This window comes from Alosa alosa, chromosome 10, assembly GCF_017589495.1.
Source record: "Alosa alosa isolate M-15738 ecotype Scorff River chromosome 10, AALO_Geno_1.1, whole genome shotgun sequence".
NCBI classification, from domain to species: Eukaryota; Metazoa; Chordata; class Actinopteri; order Clupeiformes; family Clupeidae; genus Alosa; species Alosa alosa.
The window spans coordinates 17,936,622-17,958,870 of record NC_063198.1 but is presented as its reverse complement, the minus strand read 5'-3'; the positions used below and the strand labels follow the sequence as shown (position 1 = coordinate 17,958,870).

Sequence of the window (22,249 nt, the reverse complement as noted above, 5' to 3'; positions counted from 1 at the left end):
AACAACCCCCCCCCGAAAATGGACCAGACACATAAAATATATTTTAAATGTTTATTGGTGAAAGTAAATTTAATTATTATTATTTTTTTTAAACTAATAAAATGAATTTAATGACAAATAATATTTATATTTAGATAAAATGGCGTTTACAAACGGAAGTTTGGGAGGAGCATGACGGAATTTGCCACGCCTCTTCAATCAGTCAGGTTACTTATTCGCAGTCTACATGCCGAAGTTGCAACATCGGTGTTACTCCGCTCGCAAGATGCGTTTGGTCAAGCCAGGAGCCAAGACGCTGGTCGCGCAGATTGGCTTCCCCAGCGCCTTCACAGGCATCCAATCGCTCACCTGTTTCTAACGCCGGTGATCCACTAGCATGCAATGCAAACTCCTATGAGAAGCGAATTCCGCACCCGCATAGGATTCTGGGTATGCGGTGCGACGAGTGTTGTGGCTGCGGCGCGTCAAAAAGTTCAGCAATCCCTAACTTTATGCAAATGAATCCATCCATCGCGAGGCGAGTATCCAATAGCAGAGCAATACGCAGGGGAGGTCCATCATCGCGTGAACCTAAACAAAAACCTAATTTTCGGTAGTGTGGTTACCGCCAACGCACAGAAACATGGCAGATGAGAGAAATTAATCATAGCAGTGTCTACATTTCCGTGTTTGTATGATGTGTGGCTAGAATCCTAAAGGGACAACGTCATGATTGAAATGACCGCCCAACTTGCAAACTAATTTATAGATGTGACTTTCCCTCGGTAATTTCAAAATAGTGGAGGGAAAATTTTTGTTTGGTTGTTTACTAGGCTACCTGCTCTTGCCCTGCCGTTTCCACCCATCTACAAAAGGGAACGGCCATCAAAGCGTCTTCATGGAGGGTAGTGTCGCGATTTGGGGAGTTCGCATCGCATGCTAGTGGATCACCGGCGTAACGGCTCCTACACACAGCTGCGTGCGTTGCAGTGCTGGAGACGCATCCCACTCACTTTACATGGGCTCACGTCATCCGTTGCTGAACTGAATTGTGGGTCCTTGCGTCGCGTTTCTCCTGTCGCGAAGTTTGCATCGCATGCTAGAGGATCACCGGTGTAACGCGGACTCATTTGCATAAAGTTGGGGATTGCTGTGTAACGCCGGTGATCCACTAGCATGCGATGCGAACTCCGCAACGCAGTATCCCTATTCATTTCTATGCGAAGCGAATTCCGCACCCGCATAGGATTCTGGGTATGCGGTGCGACGAGAGCTGTGGCTGCGGTGCGTCCAAAAGTTCAGCAATCCCCAACTTTATGCAAATGAATCTGTTACCACCACGCCTGGGTGCGAGCGTGGCTCTGTAGCATTTATCCCAATCTGTGATGGGATTGAAAAGTGTACAACAAAACATGTGTCAATGGTTTCTCACGACTGTTTATTCTACCATCAAGAAATGTGGATTTTCAAATGCATACATTGTTCCAGGCATATTCGTACACAGTGTTGCCACAGTTACCTTGAAAAAGTAATCTGATTACTGATTACTCCTTTAAAAAGTAACTTAGTTACTTTACTGATTACTTGATTTTAAAAGTAACTAAGTTAGATTACAAGTTACTTTATTAATTACTTTCAGCAGCTGCCGACAACACCCCCACTGCCTCAAGATAAAAATGATAACCGGTTTTGCCAATACTCACTATACTAGAAGTGCATTTTAACAGTAATGCCAACAATGTATAGCAGACATCCCAACCTAACCTACTTAGATACTGAAATGCAGATGTTTGTTCAATAATGTCTAGTCAGTACACCAAATAAAGAAGGCCTATTAATAGAAATTGTGATAGTAAAATATGTAGATTTTGGTAGTTTGGCCTTTTCATGTAGCCTTGGCAACTAGCCATCTAGTATAGTATAGTAAAGTCTTTTGCAATCATTTAATCCTCCGTGAGCAATGCTAAAGTCACTGTTACAAACAGTGCAGTGTGCAATACTATCATTATGTTTTACTCTTATGAGACAATTGGGTACACTTTTGTGTAGTGTTGTGCCCTACAGTTCTTGAAACATCAACTGTGCCAACTTTTTTTGCATAAGCAGTTTCAGGTAAAATGGGCCAGCATCTAAGGTAAAATGGGCCAGCTGTTTCAGGTAAGCATTCGGCCAGTCAAAATTCAAAGGGAATGGTAATTTATCATCAATTTTAATTTCAAAACACAATATTCATATGTGCCATTAAAAAAAACACATTTTGGGTGCAAACTCACATATTCAAATGTGCAATTAAAAAAGACCATTTTGGAACAGCACAGATCAGTGAATAGATCAGTGACAGATCAGTGTGTGTGTGTGTGTGTGTGTGTGTGTGTGTGTGTGTGTGTGTGAACAATACATTTTGGACGAAATGCGAAAATTACAAAAATTCATACAAAACTGGTAACTGATATATTCAAAATTAAAACATTGATATCATTATTCTCCTCTCTGCTTGTCTCCTCTCATCCTTCCTCCTCTCATTTCCTCTCTCTTTCCTTCTCCCTCTCTCCTCTCCTCTCACTTCATTCGCATTTGCCATACTGACTGTAAATAAAATATCAACCACCATAATCAAGGCACATCCTTTGTCAATGAAACATTTATTAGTTGAAAGATGATGCAATAGTGCCTAAATGTGACTGGACTGATAACTTTTAAGCTTTTTAAGCTTAACAAAACAAGCTTTTCATAGGCGGTAGGTGTATTTCACTCTGTCCTCCCATCCCAATCAATTATCTGTTCCTTCTCCAGTGTGTTGGCGCTGGTGTACATCTGTTGGCTGTTGTAACGGTCCAGGTTCCTGTCGGCTTTCTCGTTCTGCTGCAGGATCCAGGCCAGCTGGGCACGGCTCTTCTCCTCCCTCTCTCTGGCCTTTCTCTCCTCCTTCTTTCTCTTCCGTTCTGCTTCCCATTGAAGCCACTTGGACTCCATATCCTGCCGTCTGGCCTCTGCCTTCAGGAGCTGGATTCGTTTCTCCTGCTCTCGCTCAGCGCGGGTGCAGATCCTACCCAGCCCCAGCGATGCAAGAGCAAACCCTGAAAAAAAATCATAATTATCCATTATTGACAGACATATCTTTAATAAAACATACTAAAAATATGGGTATACAGCTCACAGTTACCCTGGAATATCTGGATATTAACATACATTACTTTAAATAATTGAATTATGTAGGTTGAAATTTTGCAGCGTGCCTGAGATATATGTTTCTTGGCCCTCATGCTTTTCCCTCTGCATTGTTCTGACTATTTTTCTTTGATATCGTTCTTTCATTTTGTCATTGACCCATCCAATAATTCTTCTCCTCACACTCCTATCTCTATCAGAAAACTGAAAACTACTCTGAAAATGGACTTCATCCTCCCCAGAGATCATGCTGCACTCGCTTCTCTCCTCTGGGTCTGTCAGGGAGAGGATGTCATTCTCAAGTTTGTCCCAGTCCACTTCTTGTTGTCTGTCTGTCTGACTGTCTGTCTGACTGTCTGTCTGTTCTCCCTCCTGGCTTTGTGAGTCTGTTTCACTTTCCTCTAAGAGATTGTGTTTTTTGGCCTCCTGGTGCCTCTCGGTTTCCACCTCTTCGTCAAGCTCCGTCAAACTATGTTTCTCTCTAAGCAGCCACAGGTTTCTCCTGTACATCTGTAGACTGTCCGTAGAGTCTGTTTCGCTCTCCACCTCCTGTTGATGAGCTTCTGTGTTGTCCTCCACCTCTCTACATCTGTCCTCTTCTTGCTCTAGCTTATTTAGCATCTTTCTCATCTCTTCCAATCCACTGGTATCTCTCTCCTCCCTGCATCCCTGCTTTCGCACCCAGTTTGGGTTATTTTCTCTCAATCTCTCCTCTCTCAGATCCGATACTTTAGTTCCCTTATTTCCATCAGACTCTTCCCGTTGCCTTCTCGCCTTGTTTAGCTCTGCCTCAGTTCTTTGCCTGCCATTGCCCTCACCGTTGGTTTCTTTCACACGTCCCCTGAGCTGTCTTTCTGTCTTCTCCTGTTGGTTGTCTAACCATGTTGCCTTTTCCAGCCATTGGGTCAGAGTCTCACTTTGGCCTTCTGTCTCACCAAATGTTTTCATGTCTCTTTTTGATTCATTTGGTCTCTGCCTCTTTTTCTGTTTCTTCATCTCATTGTGTTGCTCCATTTCCTTCTGTCTCATTCTTTGGATCACCAGTTCTTCCAGACGTTCTTTTTCTCTCTGTCGTTCCTCTTTCTCCACTTTGCTCAGTCTCTCTCTGTCTCTCTTATCTCTCTCCAGGTATTTTATTTGTTCCAACTCCTTCTGCCGCTGCCTGTTTCCCCCCTGCATTTTCGGTTGCTTCACCTTCATCTTCTCTTGTGTTCCGGACAGATCAGGTTCTTCAGGTGACAGTTTCTCAGTTTCCTTCAAGCTGCTGCTAGTCATCTGTTTCAACTGATGCGTTTCTCCCTCTTCCTTACACTGCGACCCTAGTAGATCCTCTATTTCTGTGGTGTCTTCAATTTCCAGGTCTTGCACCTCTAGATCATGTTTATGTCTTCTTATGTCTGATTGCTTCTCTCTACCCCTCTGTCTTATCACTCCTTGACTTCTTCCCTCTGTAGGATGCTGTGTCTCATGGTCTTGTCGTCTCTCTGACACCCTCTTTTGTTGCCTCAATCCCCCAGTCACCGTCTGTAAGATATGAAAAAGTGAAGAGTAAATACAGGTTCAAAACCTGATTCTCTATTTGTCACTCCCTCTAAAGACAATCATTCGACTTATTCACCCAGCGACCAGAAAGAGCCTACAGGGTACACTTGCCATCACACTTCAGTCCAGCAGATAGTGGTAATGCACTTAGTTTGCAAACTGCAAAAAAAAAAAAAACTCATTGAAGAAGAAGAAGAAGAAGAACGTAACTTTGCATAGATATTAGAAAGCTAGATACCGCATTGTCCGTCGAGTTCTATTAGGTAGCATCGTAAACGCGGCCGCCATATTGCTGGGGGCAACACCGTTACTGTCTATGGGCAACACTTGCCGGCAATCAGAGACACCTGTCTGATTTCCAGTCAGAGTCACGTGTTCCTCCATTGGCCTCCAGTTGTTGTTGCCTCCACCAAGATGGCGTCACTATTTACGTACGTTCTGGAGCCCAATGCAGTATCTAGCTTTCTAATATTTATGTATCTAATATCTAATATCTTTCTAATAATAATATCTAATATCTAATATCTTTATAATAATATCTATTATCTATTATCTTTCTAATATCTATTTTAATATCTAATATGGGCAGTTTGCAAACGGAGTGCATTACCACCATCTGCTGGACTGAAGTGTGATGGTAAGTGTACCCTGTAGCCTCGTTCTGGCCGCCGGGTGAATAAGGCGAATACAACAGTAAGGTACGGTTAAACTATTTATTAATTTCTGTTTGGACGATAGGCATTGCAGAATAGTAATGCCCCAGGACATTCCCACTCAGACTGTTTACCGCTAGTAATCACTCCGATGCGACATTAATTCATAATGAGACATTAATTCAAAATGAGAGAATGCTATTGAACACTATTTATTTAAAATTCAAACGTTAAACGTTATTGAGTGAGAAAATTGAGTACGTGGAATAGGGTTAATGTTCAGTTTAGCATTTGATGTGTAGACAATTAAGTTGGCTATACAAATTATTGTGTGCAAGAACATAGCCTCTCTCACTGAACTTGGCTCTTGAGTGATAGATTATTATGACCGCGCCAAGCAGCGGTCATATAGGTTTCATATATTTTTTTTTTTTTTTTTTTTTTTTTTTTTTTCAGATGTCCAAATTTCCGTCAATGATTCCCGGGACACTGAAAGACCGGGGTAGACGAAACTTGGTGGGCATGTAACCCCACATGGATAGCATGGAACCATCATTTTTCGTTTTGATCTGTAGCCCCCCCGCTGGACTGGACCCCCCGAAAGGAGGGTAGGGCAGACACAGTTTTCTGTGAATATCTCGAAAACTGTAGGGTTTAGGAGGACCATTTTTTTTTTGTATGTTGATCTCAAGGGGCCATGTCAACCCATTCCATAACCACTCATTTCATGTATAGCGCCACCTAGTTAAACACAAAAAAGTAAAAATGAGGTGTTGTAATTGAAGGTATCTGTGACCTAACATAGTCAAAACTGCACGAAATTGGAATTGTAGGATCATTATGATACCCTCTGTATGCACGCCAAGTTTTGTGGAATTCCGTTCATGGGGGGCCACACAATAAATTAATTTATGTTACTATACACCAACTGGCCTGTAGGTGGCCGGAGACAGTTTTCTGTGAATATCTCGATAACCGTAGGGGCCTAGGAGGTCCACCTTTTTTATGTATGTTGGTCTTAAGGGGCATGTCAACCCATCCCATTACCACTTATTTCATGTATAGCGCCACCTAGTTAAAAAATTAAAAAGCAAAAAATTAGGTGTTTTCATCACAATATCTCTGGCTGACAAGGTCAAAACTGCACGAAATTAAAAGTGTAGGATCATTATGACACCCTCCGAATGCATGCCAAGTTTTGTGTACTTTCGTTCATGGGGGCCTTACAATAAAATAATTTATGTGTACATTTAGTGACGACACCAACAAGGATTCGGGACACTGAAAGACCGGGGTACACAAAACTTGGTGGGCATGTACCCCACATGGATAGCATGGAACCGTCATTCTTCGTTTTGATCTGTAGCCCCCGCTGGACTGGACCCCGAAAGGAGGGTAGGCAGACACAGTTCTCTGTGAATATCTTGATAACTGTAGGGCCTAGGGATGACCAATTTTTCCGTGATGTTTGCCTCCAGGGGTCATGTTAACCCATTCCATGTGCACACATGTGCATAAACAGATACACACGCTACACACATACATTTACAGTAATCATAATGTATGACACATACTCACACAGTAGACATATGTACGCATGCATGCACATGCACAAACACACATACGCAGGCAAACACACAAGCACGCATACATACACACACACACACACACCCACACACATAAACATAAATTTGTACACGCACACATGCACATAATTCAAGAATCTTTCCCGTCATCTACTCCCTGAATTTTTGGTCATTGATACCGGGACACGAACCACCGGGTACATGAAATTTGGTGGGTATGTAGCCCCACTAGACTTTTACGGAAAAATTTCATTTTAGTCCCTGGGGACCACCACCAGCACCCCCACCCCGGCTGGGCCCCTGAACCATAAAAAAACTGTTTTTCCTAAATAACTACCTGAACCGTGGCACTGAGGATGAAGAATCTTTTATGGTATGTTGGTCTCAAGGGCCCACATCAACCTGGCTCATAATCACTCATTTGTGATTTGCACCCCACCCGGTAAAAAAAATGAAAATGCAATATTATTCTGCTTTAATTGCCCCTATCTTCAGTTAAGATGTTCAGAACTGCACCAAATTTTGTGTGTATGATTGACCTGGCATTCTCTGGGGGTATGCCAAGTTTCGTAGAATTTCATCCATGGGGGGGTCTAAAAAAATTAGGTTATGTGTACATTTAGTGACTGTACACTCATTGGCCTGTAAATGGCGGTGCACACATATACACATGCACACACACAGGCACCCACATACTATCGGTATTAGAACGGCCGATACATAATTACAAATTCAGTAGGATTAAAAGAAAGCCAAAATAAATATTCATCATCATCATCATGGCTGCATTTTCAGTATTGGCGATAAGTAGTCGTTTGTCCACTAGATGGCGCATCGTTGCAGTGAGACGTAATTTTGTTGGAAGTTAAAAGTGGGTTGGAAAAAACAATGGACGCTTCCTACAAGGACTGTAATTTACCGCAGCGGACATCTAATAAGGATAGGACGATGTTCACATGAAGTGTAATTCCCATTTCTTCTTGAAGCCGAAATAAATCTGAGGATGTTTATCGGACATGCTTGGTTTTACTGCAGAATACGTTAATCTTGTAATATCAATAAGGACCTAGGTAATGTTACCGTTAGCGTTAGTTGAGTGATGGAGGCATTTGATTGATTGCATTTGTAGAAAACTATAAATGCGGTTATACCAAGCAAATTGATAGCAGCACTGTTTGTATCTTTCGACTGTCATTTATTGCACGTGCTACAAAATCATTCTGTGCAATGGAAGATTTACCAACACACTGGTCTGATACAGTTTTGCCTATGCGTGAGACTGAGACGGCTGTTCATTTTGTTTTAAGTGCGTGCATGGTGTGAAAGGGGAATCGATGTGCTTTGATTACAGCTTGGTAGTTGTAGTCTTGTGAAATTAAAAGCACGCGGTGTGTGAAGTATCCAAACAATGACACCTTCATTTCATTATGGCTGCTTTAGCAACACACCTTAAGCTACTGTAGTGGGTCCCATCTAGAAGTGGCTACTTCATTCGCGCTTTCCTTGACTCATGGAGCTGCTTGAATGTTATTACAATTTTTCGCCACGATATGGGGAGTTTAAGTCCGCTTTGATACTGTAAAAGTAGTAAGCCATTGGTTTCCAAAGGAGATTTTATTTGTGTCGTTCAGCATAGCCTATTGACAATTTATGTTGTAAATAGGCCTACCTTATAATCCTACCTGTAGCTTAGGGAAGCTAACAGCTTTCTATTAGGATCTAGTTTGTTAGTTACCGTTTTGCCATAACTCCCTGATGCATTTTTGCATTTAGAATAGCCAGAGCGTGTATATCTCAATCGGAAAATTAAACAATATCGGGTGCCTATGGACTAGGCTGGGTGAACCCAGCCTGATCTGCCCGCTTATTTTTTTTTTTTGATTTCTTAAAAGATTGAGCTTGGTCTGATGAAAGCCAGACTAGCCATGGGCCTCAGTTACACAATGCAAGGGAACATGAATCAGCCCATATTTGCAATTTAACAATAACGGACAAAAGCTCTTCAACTTTGGCCCGTTAAAATGTGTATGAACAGTCTAGCGATGCATTTCATCAAGGCCCATTTGGACATGTCAGTTATTTGCACCACTGGTTAGATGTAAAACAGCATTTCGTTTCAGACTAGGCTACTGTTACTTAATTTGTGCATTAACAATAACGTTTCAGACTACTGTTACTTAATTTGTGCATTGACAATAAAAGTATTACATGAACTAAAGATGACTAAAATCTTATGTAGAAGAAGAAACATTCACAAAAAAATCCATCCATCCAAAATGACCTTTGTTTTGATAGCTGTTGAAAACGGCATGGAACTGACAGAGATGTTTTTGTTTATAAATACACAATAAATAAATAAATAAATAAATAAATAAATAACATTATGCTGATACCTTTTGCTTTTCCCAAATACAATGTAGCCTACAGGTGTAAGTGACCTTTCATCAATCCAGTTGCAATGGATGAACTGTGATTAACTGCCCTACTTGTGATTGTTTAGAGATTTTAAAGGTTTTATAACAATGCTACATCTTCCTTGGCTATTCTACAATCTATTCACCTTTTCAGCACCAGTAGGCTACTTTCTGTGCAGCCAAGACACACACACTCAGGCATGCCAAACAAGCATACACAAAAGTTTCAAGAGTGGGGGGATGGAGTAAAATATGGAGACAAATTGAAGTGTGATTTATTTTCAAGGAACGGATGTACAGGACTGAGCGGTCATATATTTTGTACCGCTATGCGGTACATCTAGTTCTGCTTGAGGTGGTCTTTCCAGTAGTGACATTAATATACTAAACTTCAACATATGTCTACTAAATCTATGTATCAGTGTCTGTCTCTGTATCAACATTGTTATTATGACCGCCAAGCCTAAGCGGGCGTCATATAGGTTTAGTCAGATTTTTTTTTTTTTTTTTTTTTTTTCGATGCCCAAATTTCCGTCCAATGATTCCCAGGACACTGAAAGACGGGGTACACGAAACTTGGTGGACATGTAACCCCACATGGATAGCATGGAACCATCGTTTTCGTTTTGATCTGTAGCCCCCCCGCTGAATTGGACCCCCTGGAAGGAGGGTAGGGCAGACACAGTTTTCTGTGAATATCTCGAAAACCGTAGGGTTTAGGAGGACCATTTTTTTTTGTATGTTGATCTCAAGGGGCCATGTCAACCCATTCCATAACCACTCATTTCATGTATAGCGCCACCTAGTTAAACACAAAAAAGTAAAAATGAGGTGTTGTAATTGAAGGTATCTGTGACCTAACATAGTCAAAACTGCACGAAATTGGAAGTGTAGGATCATTATGACACCCTCTGTATGCACGCCAAGTTTTGTGGAATTCCGTTCATGGGGGGGCCACACAATAAATAATTTAACAATAAATAAATTTATGTTACTATACACCAACTGGCCTGTAGGTGGCCGGAGACAGTTTTCTGTGAATATCTCGAGAACCGTAGGGCCTAGGAGGTCCACCTTTTTTTTGTACGTTGGTCTTAAGGGGCATGTCAACCCATCCCATTACCACTTATTTCATGTATAGCGCCACCTAGTTAAAAAATTAAAAGCAAAAAATTAGGTGTTTTCATCTCAATATCTCTGGCTGACAAGGTCAAAACTGCACGAAATTAAAAGTGTAGGATCATTATGACACCCTCTGAATGCATGCCAAGTTTTGTGTACTTTCGTTCATGGGGGGCCTTACAATAAAATAATTTATGTGTACATTTAGTGACGATACACCAACAAGGATTCCCGGGACACTGAAAGACCGGGTACACAAAACTTGGTGGGCATGTACCCCACATGGATAGCATGGAACCGTCATTTTTCGTTTTTCATCTGCAGCCCACCCGCTGGACTGGACCCCCGAAAGGAGGGTAGGGCAGACACAGTTCTCTGTGAATCTTTTTTTATGGTATGTTGGTCTCAAGGGCCCATATCAACCTGGCTCATAATCACTCATTTGTGATTTGCCCCCGTAAAAAATGAAAATGCAATATTATTCTGCTTTAATCGCCCTATCTTCAGTTAAGATGTTCAGAACTGCACCAAATTTTATGTGTATGATTGACCTGGCATTCTCTGGGGTCTGGGGGTATGCCAAGTTTCAGAGAATTTCATCCATGGGGGGCTAAAAATTAGGTTATGTGTACATTTAGTGACTGTACACTCATTGGCCTGTAAATGGCGGTGCACACATATAAACATGCACACACACAGGCACCCACATACTATCGGTATTAGAACGGCCGATACATAATTACAAATTCAATAGGATCAAAAGAAAGCCAAAATATTCATCATCATCATCATGGCTGCATTTTCAGTATTGGCGATAAGTAGTCGTTTGTCCACTAGATGGCGCATCGTTGCAGTGAGACGTAATTTTTTTGGAAGTTAAAAGTGGGTTGAAAAAATAATGGACACTTCCTACAAGGACTGTAATTTACCGCAGCTTAACATCTAATAAGGACAGGGACGATGTTCACATGAAGTGTAAGTGAGGATGAAGTGAGGATGTTTATCGGACATGCTTGGTTTTTACTGCAGGTACGTTAATCTTGTAATATCAATAAGGACCTAGGTAATGTTACCGTTAGCGTTGGTTGAGTGATGGAGGCCCATTTGATTGATTGCATTTGTAGAAAACTATAAATGCGGTTATACCAAGCAAATTGATAGCAGCACTGTTTGTATCTTTCGACTGTCATTTATTGCACGTGCTACAAAAATCATTCTGTGCAATGGACGATTTACCAACGTTACAACCGGTCTGATACAGTTTTGCCTATACATGAGTGAGACTGAGACGCCTGTTTATTTTGTTTTAAGTGCGTTGCAGGGTGTGAGAGGGGAATCGATGTGCTTTGATTCCAGCTTGGTAGTTGTAGTCTGTGAAATTAAAAAGCACGCGTGTGTGTGAAGTATCCAAACAATGACACCTTCATTTCATTATGGCTGCTTTAGCAACACACCTTAAGCTACTGTGTAGTGGGTCCCATTTAGAAGTGGCTACTTCATTCAAGGCTTTCCTTGACTCATGGAACTGCGTGAATGTTATTACAACTTTTCGCCCACGATATGGCAGTTTAAGTCCGCTTGATACTGTAAGTCGTAAGCCATTGGTTTCCAAAGGAGATTTTATTTGTGTGCCAGCATAGCCTATTGACAATTTATGTTGTAAATAGGCCTACCTTTATAATCCTACCTGTAGCTTAGGGAAGCTAACAGCTTTCTATTAGGATCTAGTTTGTTAGTTACAGTTTTGTCATAACTCCCTAATGCATTTTTGCATTTAGAATAGCCAGAGCGTGTATATCTCAATCTGAAAATTAAACAATATCGGTGCCTATGGACTAGGCTGGGTGAACCCAGCCTGATCTGCCCGCTATTTATTTTTTTTGATTTCTTAAAAGATTGAGCTTGGTCTGATGAAAGGCAGACTAGCCATGGACCTCAGTTACACAATGCAAGGGAACATGAATCAGCCTATATTTGCAATCTAACAATAACGGACAAAAGTTTCTTCAACTTTGGCCCGTTAAAATGTGTATGAACTGTCTAGCGGCGCATTTCATCAAGGCCCATTTGGACATGTCAGTTATTTGCACCACTGGTTAGATGTAAAAACAGCATTTCGTTTCAGACTACTGTTACTTAATTTGTGCATTAACAATAACGCTTTCAGACTACTGTTACTTAATTTGTGCATTGACAATAAAGTATTACATGAACTAAAGATGACTAAAATCTTATGTAGAAGAAGAAACATTCACAAAAAATCCATCCATCCAAAATGACCTTTGTTTTTGATAGCTGTTGAAAACGGCATGGAACTGACAGAGATGTTTTTGTTTATAAATACATGAAAAAAAAAAAAAAAAATAACATTATGCTGATACCTTTTGCTTTTCCCAAATACAATGTAGCCTACAGGTGTAAGTGACCTTTCATCAATCCAGTTGCAATGGATGAACTGTGATGACCTGCCCTACTTGTGATTGTTTAGAGATTTTAAAGGTTTTATAACAATGCTACATCTTCTTTGGCTATTCTACAATCTATTCACCTTTTCAGCACAAGTAGGCTACTTTCTGTGCAGCCGCACACACACACTCAGGCATGCCAAACAAGCATACACAAAAGTTTCAAGAGTGGGGGATGGAGTAAAAGATGGAGACAAATTGAAGTGTGATTTATTTTCGCGGAATGGATGTACAGGACTGAGCGGCGGTCATATTTTGTACCGCTATGCGGTACATCTAGTTTGATTCCGTCTGTGTCATTTTTTTTTGTGTTCTTCAAGTGTAATTTGACATTGTGTTTTATTTTCTCCTCTCCTTACCTTTTCCTTAACATAGTTGAAGATTCCCTTCTGATCACCTGTCAGAGCCTGTGTTTTTTTGCTCCTATCAGCAGTTGGGAAGGCATAGGTGGCACTGTCATCGCTGTCGTCATCATTCCAAGCAACTCTCCTCGGATTTGCTGGGTTGAGTTTTACGAGATCCTTTGATGATCTGCAAGTGTTGCTGCCCATAACTTCAGGCCTTGCTTCTTGGACCGTGATTTGGTCCTGAATCCAGTATCGAAGCTCCTGAAACCCACTGTCTTCCATCTTTCTCCTGCCCCTGAAAGTTTGTATGAAAAATAGAGCAATTTTGTTGCATCCATTTCCTGCACATTTTCAGTGTAGCATATTAGATAAGCCAAACCTGATTGGCTTACCCATGTTTATTTATCCATACAGTTTTAATTATTTGTTACTTGGCATGTCATTTACTTTAAGTACTTTTACATATCACATTGTATAAGTGTAGTTCTAAGTTATACCTGAGGGGGTCCTCTGAAGAGTAGCCCTAATCAACTTCTGTCAGCTTACTTAGCTGCTTTATTATTTACATCTAAAATATTACGTGTTCAAAAAATGACACAAATGGACTAGTTAACCATTGTAACCATGGTCACCTTTTGTATAGAAAAGAATCAGATTCTATTTCTATGGTGATACTGCAGGCTTGGTCTGGAATGTTCAGATGATTCTAGAGTCCGCAACTGTTAAAATAAATCTAATGTGTTATTACTGAAGCATGTGAGGTCCACAGAAATTATGTGTTGTAATGTAGGCTCATGTCTTTGGTAGCATAATACCTGTAATTCAGAAAATGTCATGTCATCAGTATCACTACTACTGCACAAAGGTGGACGAAGTAGCCTACACAATTCCTTCACTTAAGTGAAAGTAGATAGATACACCATGTCAAATATTACTCCAATACAAGTGAAATAATGTAATATAAGGGTATGTTGCAGTAGTAGTGATACTAATAACATGATGACATTTTCAGAATTACAGGTATTATGTTACCAGAGTGGCCTGCGAATAATAGTAATTTAGAAAATGTCATCTTGTTATCAGTATCACTACTAATGCAACATACCCTTACTTTATTATAACATTATATTATATTATATTATATTATATTATATAAGGTAAACATTGACATAACAAATCGGTTAACATAATTCCAGATTGTTGCTCTATAAATTCCCTCATGACAATAGACCACCAATTAACACGGTTAATGGAAATACCATCTTCACTCAGAGGGCCTGTGAAACATCTAAACGGCATTACTTTTGAATGAAGATATTGTAAAAATACATTTGTGCAGTTGAATGAACGCATGCTGTTAAATTAATGAATGCTATCCTTTTATACAGTACCTATAGCCATGATCTTACATTAAGTATACAAGTGATTCCTTGACAGTGCTGTGAAGAAGGTGCCTCTCTTTGAACTCATTTAATTGACACAGCTGAAGTTTGCTGTTTTAAGCTTTTAATAATGAAATATGAAATACATTTCATGTACATCTGACAAACATATAGTTATATAAATGGTCTTTTATGTAATAGTAGTAAAATATATATGCATATGTCACACGTGTATCATTGAGCCAGTTCTTCTTGAGATGTCATGGTCCCTTCCACATGACAGAACCAGATGACTGATGTGAGCAGGCAGAGGACGCCTTCATGCTCAGGCCTGTGTAGATGGATGTAAAGATTCTCCTTAAACTAATATACTAAATACATTTCAAATGTGTGGTTTATGCCTTTAAATGAACATGCGTTCATTCTAACATGAAGTTTTATGAATTCTCTTCATGGGCAGTTCAGTATAGTATATTAGCATTTGTCATTCCCTGGATCACTGAGCCGGTTGCTCCTGAGCTGGTGTGATGGTCCCCTCCAGAATGGCCCGGAAGTGGTCTGCTGTGTTCAGCTCCGGCCTTTTCAGTAGCAAGTGGCACTTGGGGAAGAAGTAGGCCGCCACCAGGCCCATGTGGCTGATCAATGTGACTGAGACGTGAGCGATGGACTTATTCTTGTCGTCCAGGCCCGTGTAGATGGGCACGAAGATCACCCACACCACGCAGTAGGCCAGTGTGGATATGGTGATGTCCCGCGCCATGTTGTACTGGCCAGCCGGCTTCAGGGCCATGAAGGTGCACATGAAGGACACAAGCGCCAGCACACCTGGGAAACCCAGTGAGATGCCAAAGTTGAGCAGTGGTGTCACAGGGCAGCTGAGGAAGCGCGTCACAAAGTTCACCTCCAGATTCGTACGGAAGTGCGTCAGGGTCGGGGCCTCCTGGACAAACCAGGCGCACAGCCCTGCCTGGACACCGCTGCATGCTAGCACCACCAGCCAGCTGCCTGGACCGCGAAACGTGTGTAGGTGAGCAGAGATCTTCTCAGGGAACTCGGTGACGTACAAAATCTGGGGAAGAGAAAGTGAGATGTGGTGCCATGATGCTAGTGTGTTGGTACAGAATATCCGGAGAAAATTAAAATGAAATGCCTACCATGAGTTGCACACTAAACAAGTCAAACTGCATTAGAGGGGGATGCACCAAATAAAAGTTTTACAACAAAATTGAAATAAAGGGTGGAGGAAGAATGAAATATACAGTGGTTTGGTTGCTTTGAAAGAGGCAGAAACAGATAAACATCACTCCCATGTTCCAGAGGATCCTTTTTATTTTACTTTCAACTCTCAAAATGGACTGTGTTATACTGCTTAGTTCTTGGACCCCTAATAAAACATAAGGTGCTCAGGGTCAAACACTTTGCCCAGGCATCACTCTGCAGTGGATGCTTTTGCTTTCCCTCTCACCTGTAGAGAGGTGGCTAAAATGGTGGACAGTGTCACGGTCGGGAAAATGGCATTGAGTGGCAACTGCAGGCGGCACACCAGATCTCCTGGCTTGCCCAGGAAGAGCACGAGGCTGGCAGAGCATCCAATCAGGCAGAGCAGGGACAGGCCGCAGAGTGCCCCTCCAGCTGCGTCCACCATAGGAGTGCCCCGGTGGCGCAGGAAGAGCACCCCAACGGAGACCTCACAGACCAGCACCACGACCCCCGCCAGGACCAGGCCCAGGCTTTCGTAGCAGTTCCAGGTGAGGTATGTGTAGGTGGGGTACACGCAGGACTGGCTGCTGGGGGTAGACCACTTACCCGAGGGACACAGGGTGCACTGAATGTCATCTGTGAAGAATGATAAATTTAAGTTTATTCAAAGAAACGCTAGCCCAGGATGCTGAATAGTATTTTATAGGATATCTTCGTTACAAGAATCTGCACAAGAATATAAAATCTCTGCCAAGAAATCCAAATGCAATATGACATAAATACTTAATTTATTGATCTAAATAGATCTGTGTTGTAGTTTTGATTGCAGATAGGCTGAAATAGGCTAGCCTGGATGCCAGCCGAACTAGAAATGCCCACAACATTTAAGGGTTGGGAATTTCGGTCTAGAATTGTTCCGTTGTAGAGCAACTATGCCTTAACCAGAGCTGTTCGGACCAATCAAATTGAGCTTTGTACAATGATGGACAGATGAGCAACAGTGCCTCGTCGATCACGTCAATTGAGCATGCTTTGGTTGATTTTGTTTGCAACAAAAACACTGCTAGACAGATGGCTTCTAAGACCCCGTTTAAACAGGAAAAATGCATATATTTCATGTGGTTCAATGCATATATTTCATGCATATATTTCATGAGGTTTTACAGTATCACTCTATCACACAATGATTATTTCTGAAGACTGCGATGTCAGGCTAGAAATAGGCCACAAGTACTATATTTCCATGTTAACAATTCACTATTTCACTGAGCTACCTACTTCTTGGATAACATGCATATATCTGTGATATCCTAACAGCAGTCTTTCTCTCATTTAACCAGGGTAGTTGTTCAACAACCTTTTGACAAATGCACCCCAGGAACAGAACAAGCCAAATAGCCCCTAATTGTCCAACACAAGCCCTTTTAATTTAAGCAGACAGACACACCGGTATGGTTCTGGAATGTTCCCTCTTCGCATGGGATGCAGTCAAAGCAGCAAGAGTGGAAGCCTTTCACACGCCGGACCTCTCCCTTACCACAGTCGGCAGAGCAGGTGGACTGGGGGACCTGTGACAGAAAGACTTGGATTTACTTTCAAATACTATGTTTTTCTCTCTGATTTTCTGTCTCTCCCTTCATTATTCTCTTTCTCTCTTCCTCTGGCTGTCATCAATCTGACACATCTGAAAAGTTTAAGTAGGCCTAGGGCCTAAGGGATAATGTATAGCCTATAACAAAAATAAGTCTTGACAGGACGAACCGGACTTATTTTCCGATAAAGCAGAAAAAGTAATATACATATAATAAAGGTAATATACATTTAAAAAAAACTCCTCTGTACAATAGAGACAGTAGAAGATAAACATGATACTAAAATACTAAATATACCATATAAACTAAATCAGATATCAACATAGTGTGCTTAAGGATGATCAGGCATGACAGGGCAGGGACTGAGCCTGTAATTCAGTGTGTAGATGAGGATGATCGCTTCCTTGTCAAAGGAACTTGCCAAAATAAAAAAATAAACTCCACATGATATGACTCTTTACATTTTTATTTTGGCTTTTGCTGAGAAACAAATAGTTCGCAACACACGCTGGACGTGAATCAAACATTCTTTAGAACAAAGCTGATCAACAGTGCTTTCACTTTCGAATGAAGGTCCAATGCAAGAAGTGACCTGATTAATTGCCGAGTGATATGAAAGACGAATTTGAAGCACAAAACCCATTTTCCTTGACAGCGGTCTATTATACTTAGCAACGGTCTGTTATCGAGGAATAGCAGACCACCGAACGTTGGGAAGGCCCATTCAAGTGAATGGAGCATTCTGCAGCATTATGAAGAGCTGTGTAAAAAGATAATGATTATGGTCTCATTAGAGTTTGACTGTATTCCATGTTCTTACCCTATTAGAGACTGTGTGCCACTCAATGAGTGTGCTGTTGATGGACAGGTTCAAATAGAAATTTCCAATCTCTCTAAACTTTACTTGAGACTTCTTCCAGGTCCACACCAGCAGATCGTAGCCCATGCTGGGGTTCCCTTCGTCATCAAACTCAAAATGAGTTCCATTTATGTCTAAGGACACATTCTTCAACTCCTCTAGCAACTGAAGGGGGTAAGAATACAATATAATGAAATTATTTTTGATTAAAAAGTGCAGATAAATAATAATTAGTTAAAAACTGTAGAATTTAGTTTTTATTGAAGTTTTTTTGGGAAGAACAATGTGATTAAACCATGTTACAGCTCACAAATCCCTGTACTAGAAAATAAAATCCTAATGAATGGCGATGTAAATACAGCATAGCGTATCACTTTGCTCAGTATCTAAAACCAGTCTACAGTTCCCTATTTTTTAAATTATTTTATTAAAGGATTTGTAAAATGTAGCTTTGGTCCATATTTGACTATTATTGCTCAGTTCTTACTGTTGTTACGTTCAACACACATTGTGCTATGGTGTGCAAAGTCTATTTGCTAAGTGAGTATAAAATAAAATACACCAGCTTCAGAGAATACCTGCCATGGGTAGATTTTGTAGCTGGACTGCTGACAGATGGTGGCGTTGCAGCCCAGCAGGCTGTGCAGAGCTTGAGCTACACTATAGACGGCTGCGTACACACTGAAGGCGTTCCTCTGCAGCAGTGTGTCCTTCACCAGGCTCATGTTGTCAGGGGACAGGTACCAGCACGCTGGGCACGGGTTGTCCATGGAGGGGATGTCCAAAGTGGGGTCATGGGAGGACTGGTTGAGCCTCTGCTGTTGGATCTGGGAGAAGAGAGCCTGGAAGTAGGGGTCCAACAGGGCCAGTGGGGGGCTCATGTCGGCGAAGGCCAGGATGGTGCCCACCTTGTCGATGTTGGGCAGTGTGCTGATGTCATTGTGCAGTGCCCAGGCAGTGCTGCCTACCCACACTGACGTCATGTTCCGGAGGATCACCTGTATGTGTGCAGAACAGTTAAACAGGAATGCCAAATCATTGCCATATACAGAATTACAGAGAGAACATGGTACCCTAAATAATAAACTTTTTATTCTAATTTGTAATGATGTTAATCATAAATTAGTACTGTGGCAGTTTACCTGAAGAGTTTAAACTATTTAAAGAACCCTTCTTGGGGTATAATGCTCATGAATTGACCCATTCAGATTCTTACGTGAGTTGTTGTTTCCTGTTTCTACACTGAATGAGTACTCCTGAGTTGGCATATTTTAAAGGATTTTCCTCACTACAATGGAATTAGATTGTCCATCATGCCCTACTCCCTGCAGCTCCCCAAGACTGACCTCTTTGAAGAACTTGGCGGCAGGCTGAGCAAGAGAGAAGAGCACCACCACCCCGACCTTGGTCTCGTTCACGCTCTCCAGGATGTCCTTGATGGTGGGGACAGGGTCGCTGTAGATGGGAATGAGCCCCTCGTAGGCCACGCAGATGTTTTCCTTCGACGCCAGAGCGGAGAACTGTCGCTGGCCCTGCCGTCCATACTCGTCCTCGCTGGCCACCACCGCCACCCAGTTCCACCCAAACACCTTCAGCAGCTCCACCATGGCCACCACTTGCCATTTGTCTGTGGGCACGGTGCGCATGAAGGAGGGGTACAGCTGTTTATCGCTGAACTTGTCGCTCGTGGAACCATAGCTGATCTGATCAAAGTGAAGGAAATTATAATGATGACACTTAGAGCTCAAGTTTCACATTGTTTTCACCTTCACTGTTTGCACTGTGTGTGTGTGTGTGTGTGTCTGTGTGTGGACGCGCACAGTATCTCTGGGTTTGGGTTTGGTGTATAACAACTAAGACGTCATCGTCAACCAACCTGTGGCATCAGGAAGAACCCAAGCAACTTGCCGACAACCGAGGACATTTCCGAGGTTAATGGGCCGATGACAGCCACAGCCCGTGTGGCGTAGTCTGTGTAGTTGCACTTGACGGCCACCTCCTCTGTGGTGCCATTGCTGAGGAAGAGTAGGGTTGGCTTCATGATCACAGCTGGCTGTTGGCATGTGTCGTAGGTCTCGAAGCCCAGCCTCACCCCAGGGAGGACATTGGGGTCAGCGTTTATGTTGTCCACCGAGAACTTCATCACCAGGGACAGAGCCAGGCCAAGGCTGTTGATCCTGATAAACACACACAATAATTTACACTCTAGTTTTGAGTACATTTACCATCATTTATATGACTTTACTATCACATATCAACTTTAACTGAAGCTTATCATTAAGCATTAATCAATGATATAAATGGCTTGTATGTTTTGTATGATATTGAAGAAGAGATACAGTTTCATAAATTACCATGACAATAGGAAGACAAGTATGATTATCTGGTCTTTGTGGAAAGAAAGTGAAACATTGTAGCCTTGAAGGCAAGTTGGCCGAGTGACTTGAGATGTTGAGATGGTGTTTTACCTGTTACACTGTATGTCACTAGGCTCCTCTCGTTGGCTCAGATTGCTGGTGAGCTCATTGATAGGAAAGAGTCCTCCGAGCATTATGTCTCCTCGAGATCTGAAGAGATTTGTGCCGATGTTCTGTAGCCAGTTAGCTGACCCCATATGGAGAAAATATGTAAAAAAAAAAGAAAATACATACGACTAAATATTAGATACACAATGGATGTTTTTTTGAAGCATAATATTGCCATTATAAATATGTGATGTAAAATTGGAGCATCCAAAGCATTTGCTTTATACTTTATACTGTACTCTGTATTCATTGTGCATTTCCTTACCACTGCCCAGTGAACACAAACAGCAAAGCAACAGCACATGGTTCTGCCCTGGCATCCTAGATGTAATAGAGATGGAAATAACTATCGGATGACATAACAGCACAGCACAATAATAACTCTGTTCTGCTGTTGTGTACAAAACAAAAGAAATACAAACTACTGTATCAACATGCTTTGTGAGAACAGTCTTAAGCATAACTGTGCTATTGGTCGTTGGAATTAGGCACATTTTCTCTCAATCATTTGGTTAAATGGCATAAAACCCTACTAAAGTGGTCATTGGCTATTAGAAATTTCCCACAGAATCGGCATGAACTAACCTGCAGGGGACTCACAGGTGTGGAGATCGATGGCAGATGTGAGTTCTCTAGGATTCCCCAGTGAAATGAACCAGTGATGTTTTCAGCAGTTGATACCTCTCAGCAGAGACCTGCACGATCTGCCTGGATGTTTCTGTGCAATGTTAGGTGTAGGCAAATCAGCATGTGTAATGAGACACGAGATAAATTCAAGAGTTCATGGAAATCAGGCTTCCTCTGCCACACCCCCACCTTTTCATTGTGGTATATGTTAGGCTACAGCGTGTTCACCTCAATGTAGCATACCTTCGGGAAAAAATGAGAGGCAAATGGCTGGAAAAAAAAGTTTAAAATATTTAAACTTTAAGTATTAAGTTTTACATTTGCATTACATCATATAATTTTATGTTGTTTTTTTATAGTGTTGTGTTGTGCTGTATTGTTTTCTGTTCAGTGTTTTGTTGCATTTTCTTATATAGGTCGTGTTGTATTGTGTTCAATGTGTTGTAAATGTCCTTTGTGAATGTCTTATTTGGATGTTCAGTGCTTTCTACGAACTATGCTAGTTTTAGTGTGGTGTGGTGTGGTGTGGTGTGGTACTCTGTATGTAGGTACATAACAGCAGAATGAGACAAGGGACAATTATGTCATTCTGCACTGCCTCACCTTACGTGCCTGGGCCCTTGGCTGGCAGTGTATTTGCATAGGATTTGCCAGCTTCTGCTTCTCAGGAAGACCATTTATGATGGCAAAACCACCAGAGCTTATTTGCACACCTTGGTACCACAGTGTGACACAATTGAAACCCAGCAAGTGGGGTCCATGGATTGCTTGATTTAAATATGTTTACT

The 22,249-nt window shown here is 41.6% G+C and overlaps 2 protein-coding genes across 3 annotated transcripts; both read right to left on the bottom strand.

The window, feature by feature from the left end:
* Positions 1 to 2,604: 2,604 nt before the first annotated feature.
* Positions 2,605 to 13,863, bottom strand: LOC125302275 (trichohyalin-like). 2 transcript variants are annotated; one of them, XM_048255386.1, is made up of 4 exons: positions 13,774 to 13,863; positions 13,289 to 13,571; positions 3,216 to 4,671; positions 2,605 to 3,056 (listed from the first exon to the last, which is right to left on the bottom strand). In XM_048255386.1, the coding sequence occupies exons 2-4, from the start codon at positions 13,556 to 13,558 to the stop codon at positions 2,728 to 2,730; spliced, it is 2,055 nt and encodes a 684-aa protein (XP_048111343.1). In that variant the 5' UTR covers positions 13,559 to 13,571; positions 13,774 to 13,863; the 3' UTR covers positions 2,605 to 2,727. The 2 variants fall into 2 exon arrangements, with proteins under 2 accessions (XP_048111343.1, XP_048111345.1); XM_048255388.1 differs by having other exon boundaries at positions 3,966 to 4,671.
* Positions 13,864 to 14,867: 1,004 nt separating this feature from the next.
* LOC125302412 (taste receptor type 1 member 3) lies at positions 14,868 to 21,554 on the bottom strand. The gene is made up of 10 exons (XM_048255565.1): positions 21,420 to 21,554; positions 21,100 to 21,155; positions 20,778 to 20,913; positions 20,186 to 20,486; positions 19,656 to 20,012; positions 18,888 to 19,307; positions 18,271 to 18,474; positions 17,306 to 17,426; positions 16,124 to 16,494; positions 14,868 to 15,727 (listed from the first exon to the last, which is right to left on the bottom strand). Exons 2-10 carry the CDS (start codon positions 21,152 to 21,154, stop codon positions 15,155 to 15,157), a joined length of 2,538 nt encoding a protein of 845 aa, XP_048111522.1. The 5' UTR covers position 21,155; positions 21,420 to 21,554; the 3' UTR covers positions 14,868 to 15,154.
* Between the last annotated feature and the right edge of the window lie 695 nt (positions 21,555 to 22,249).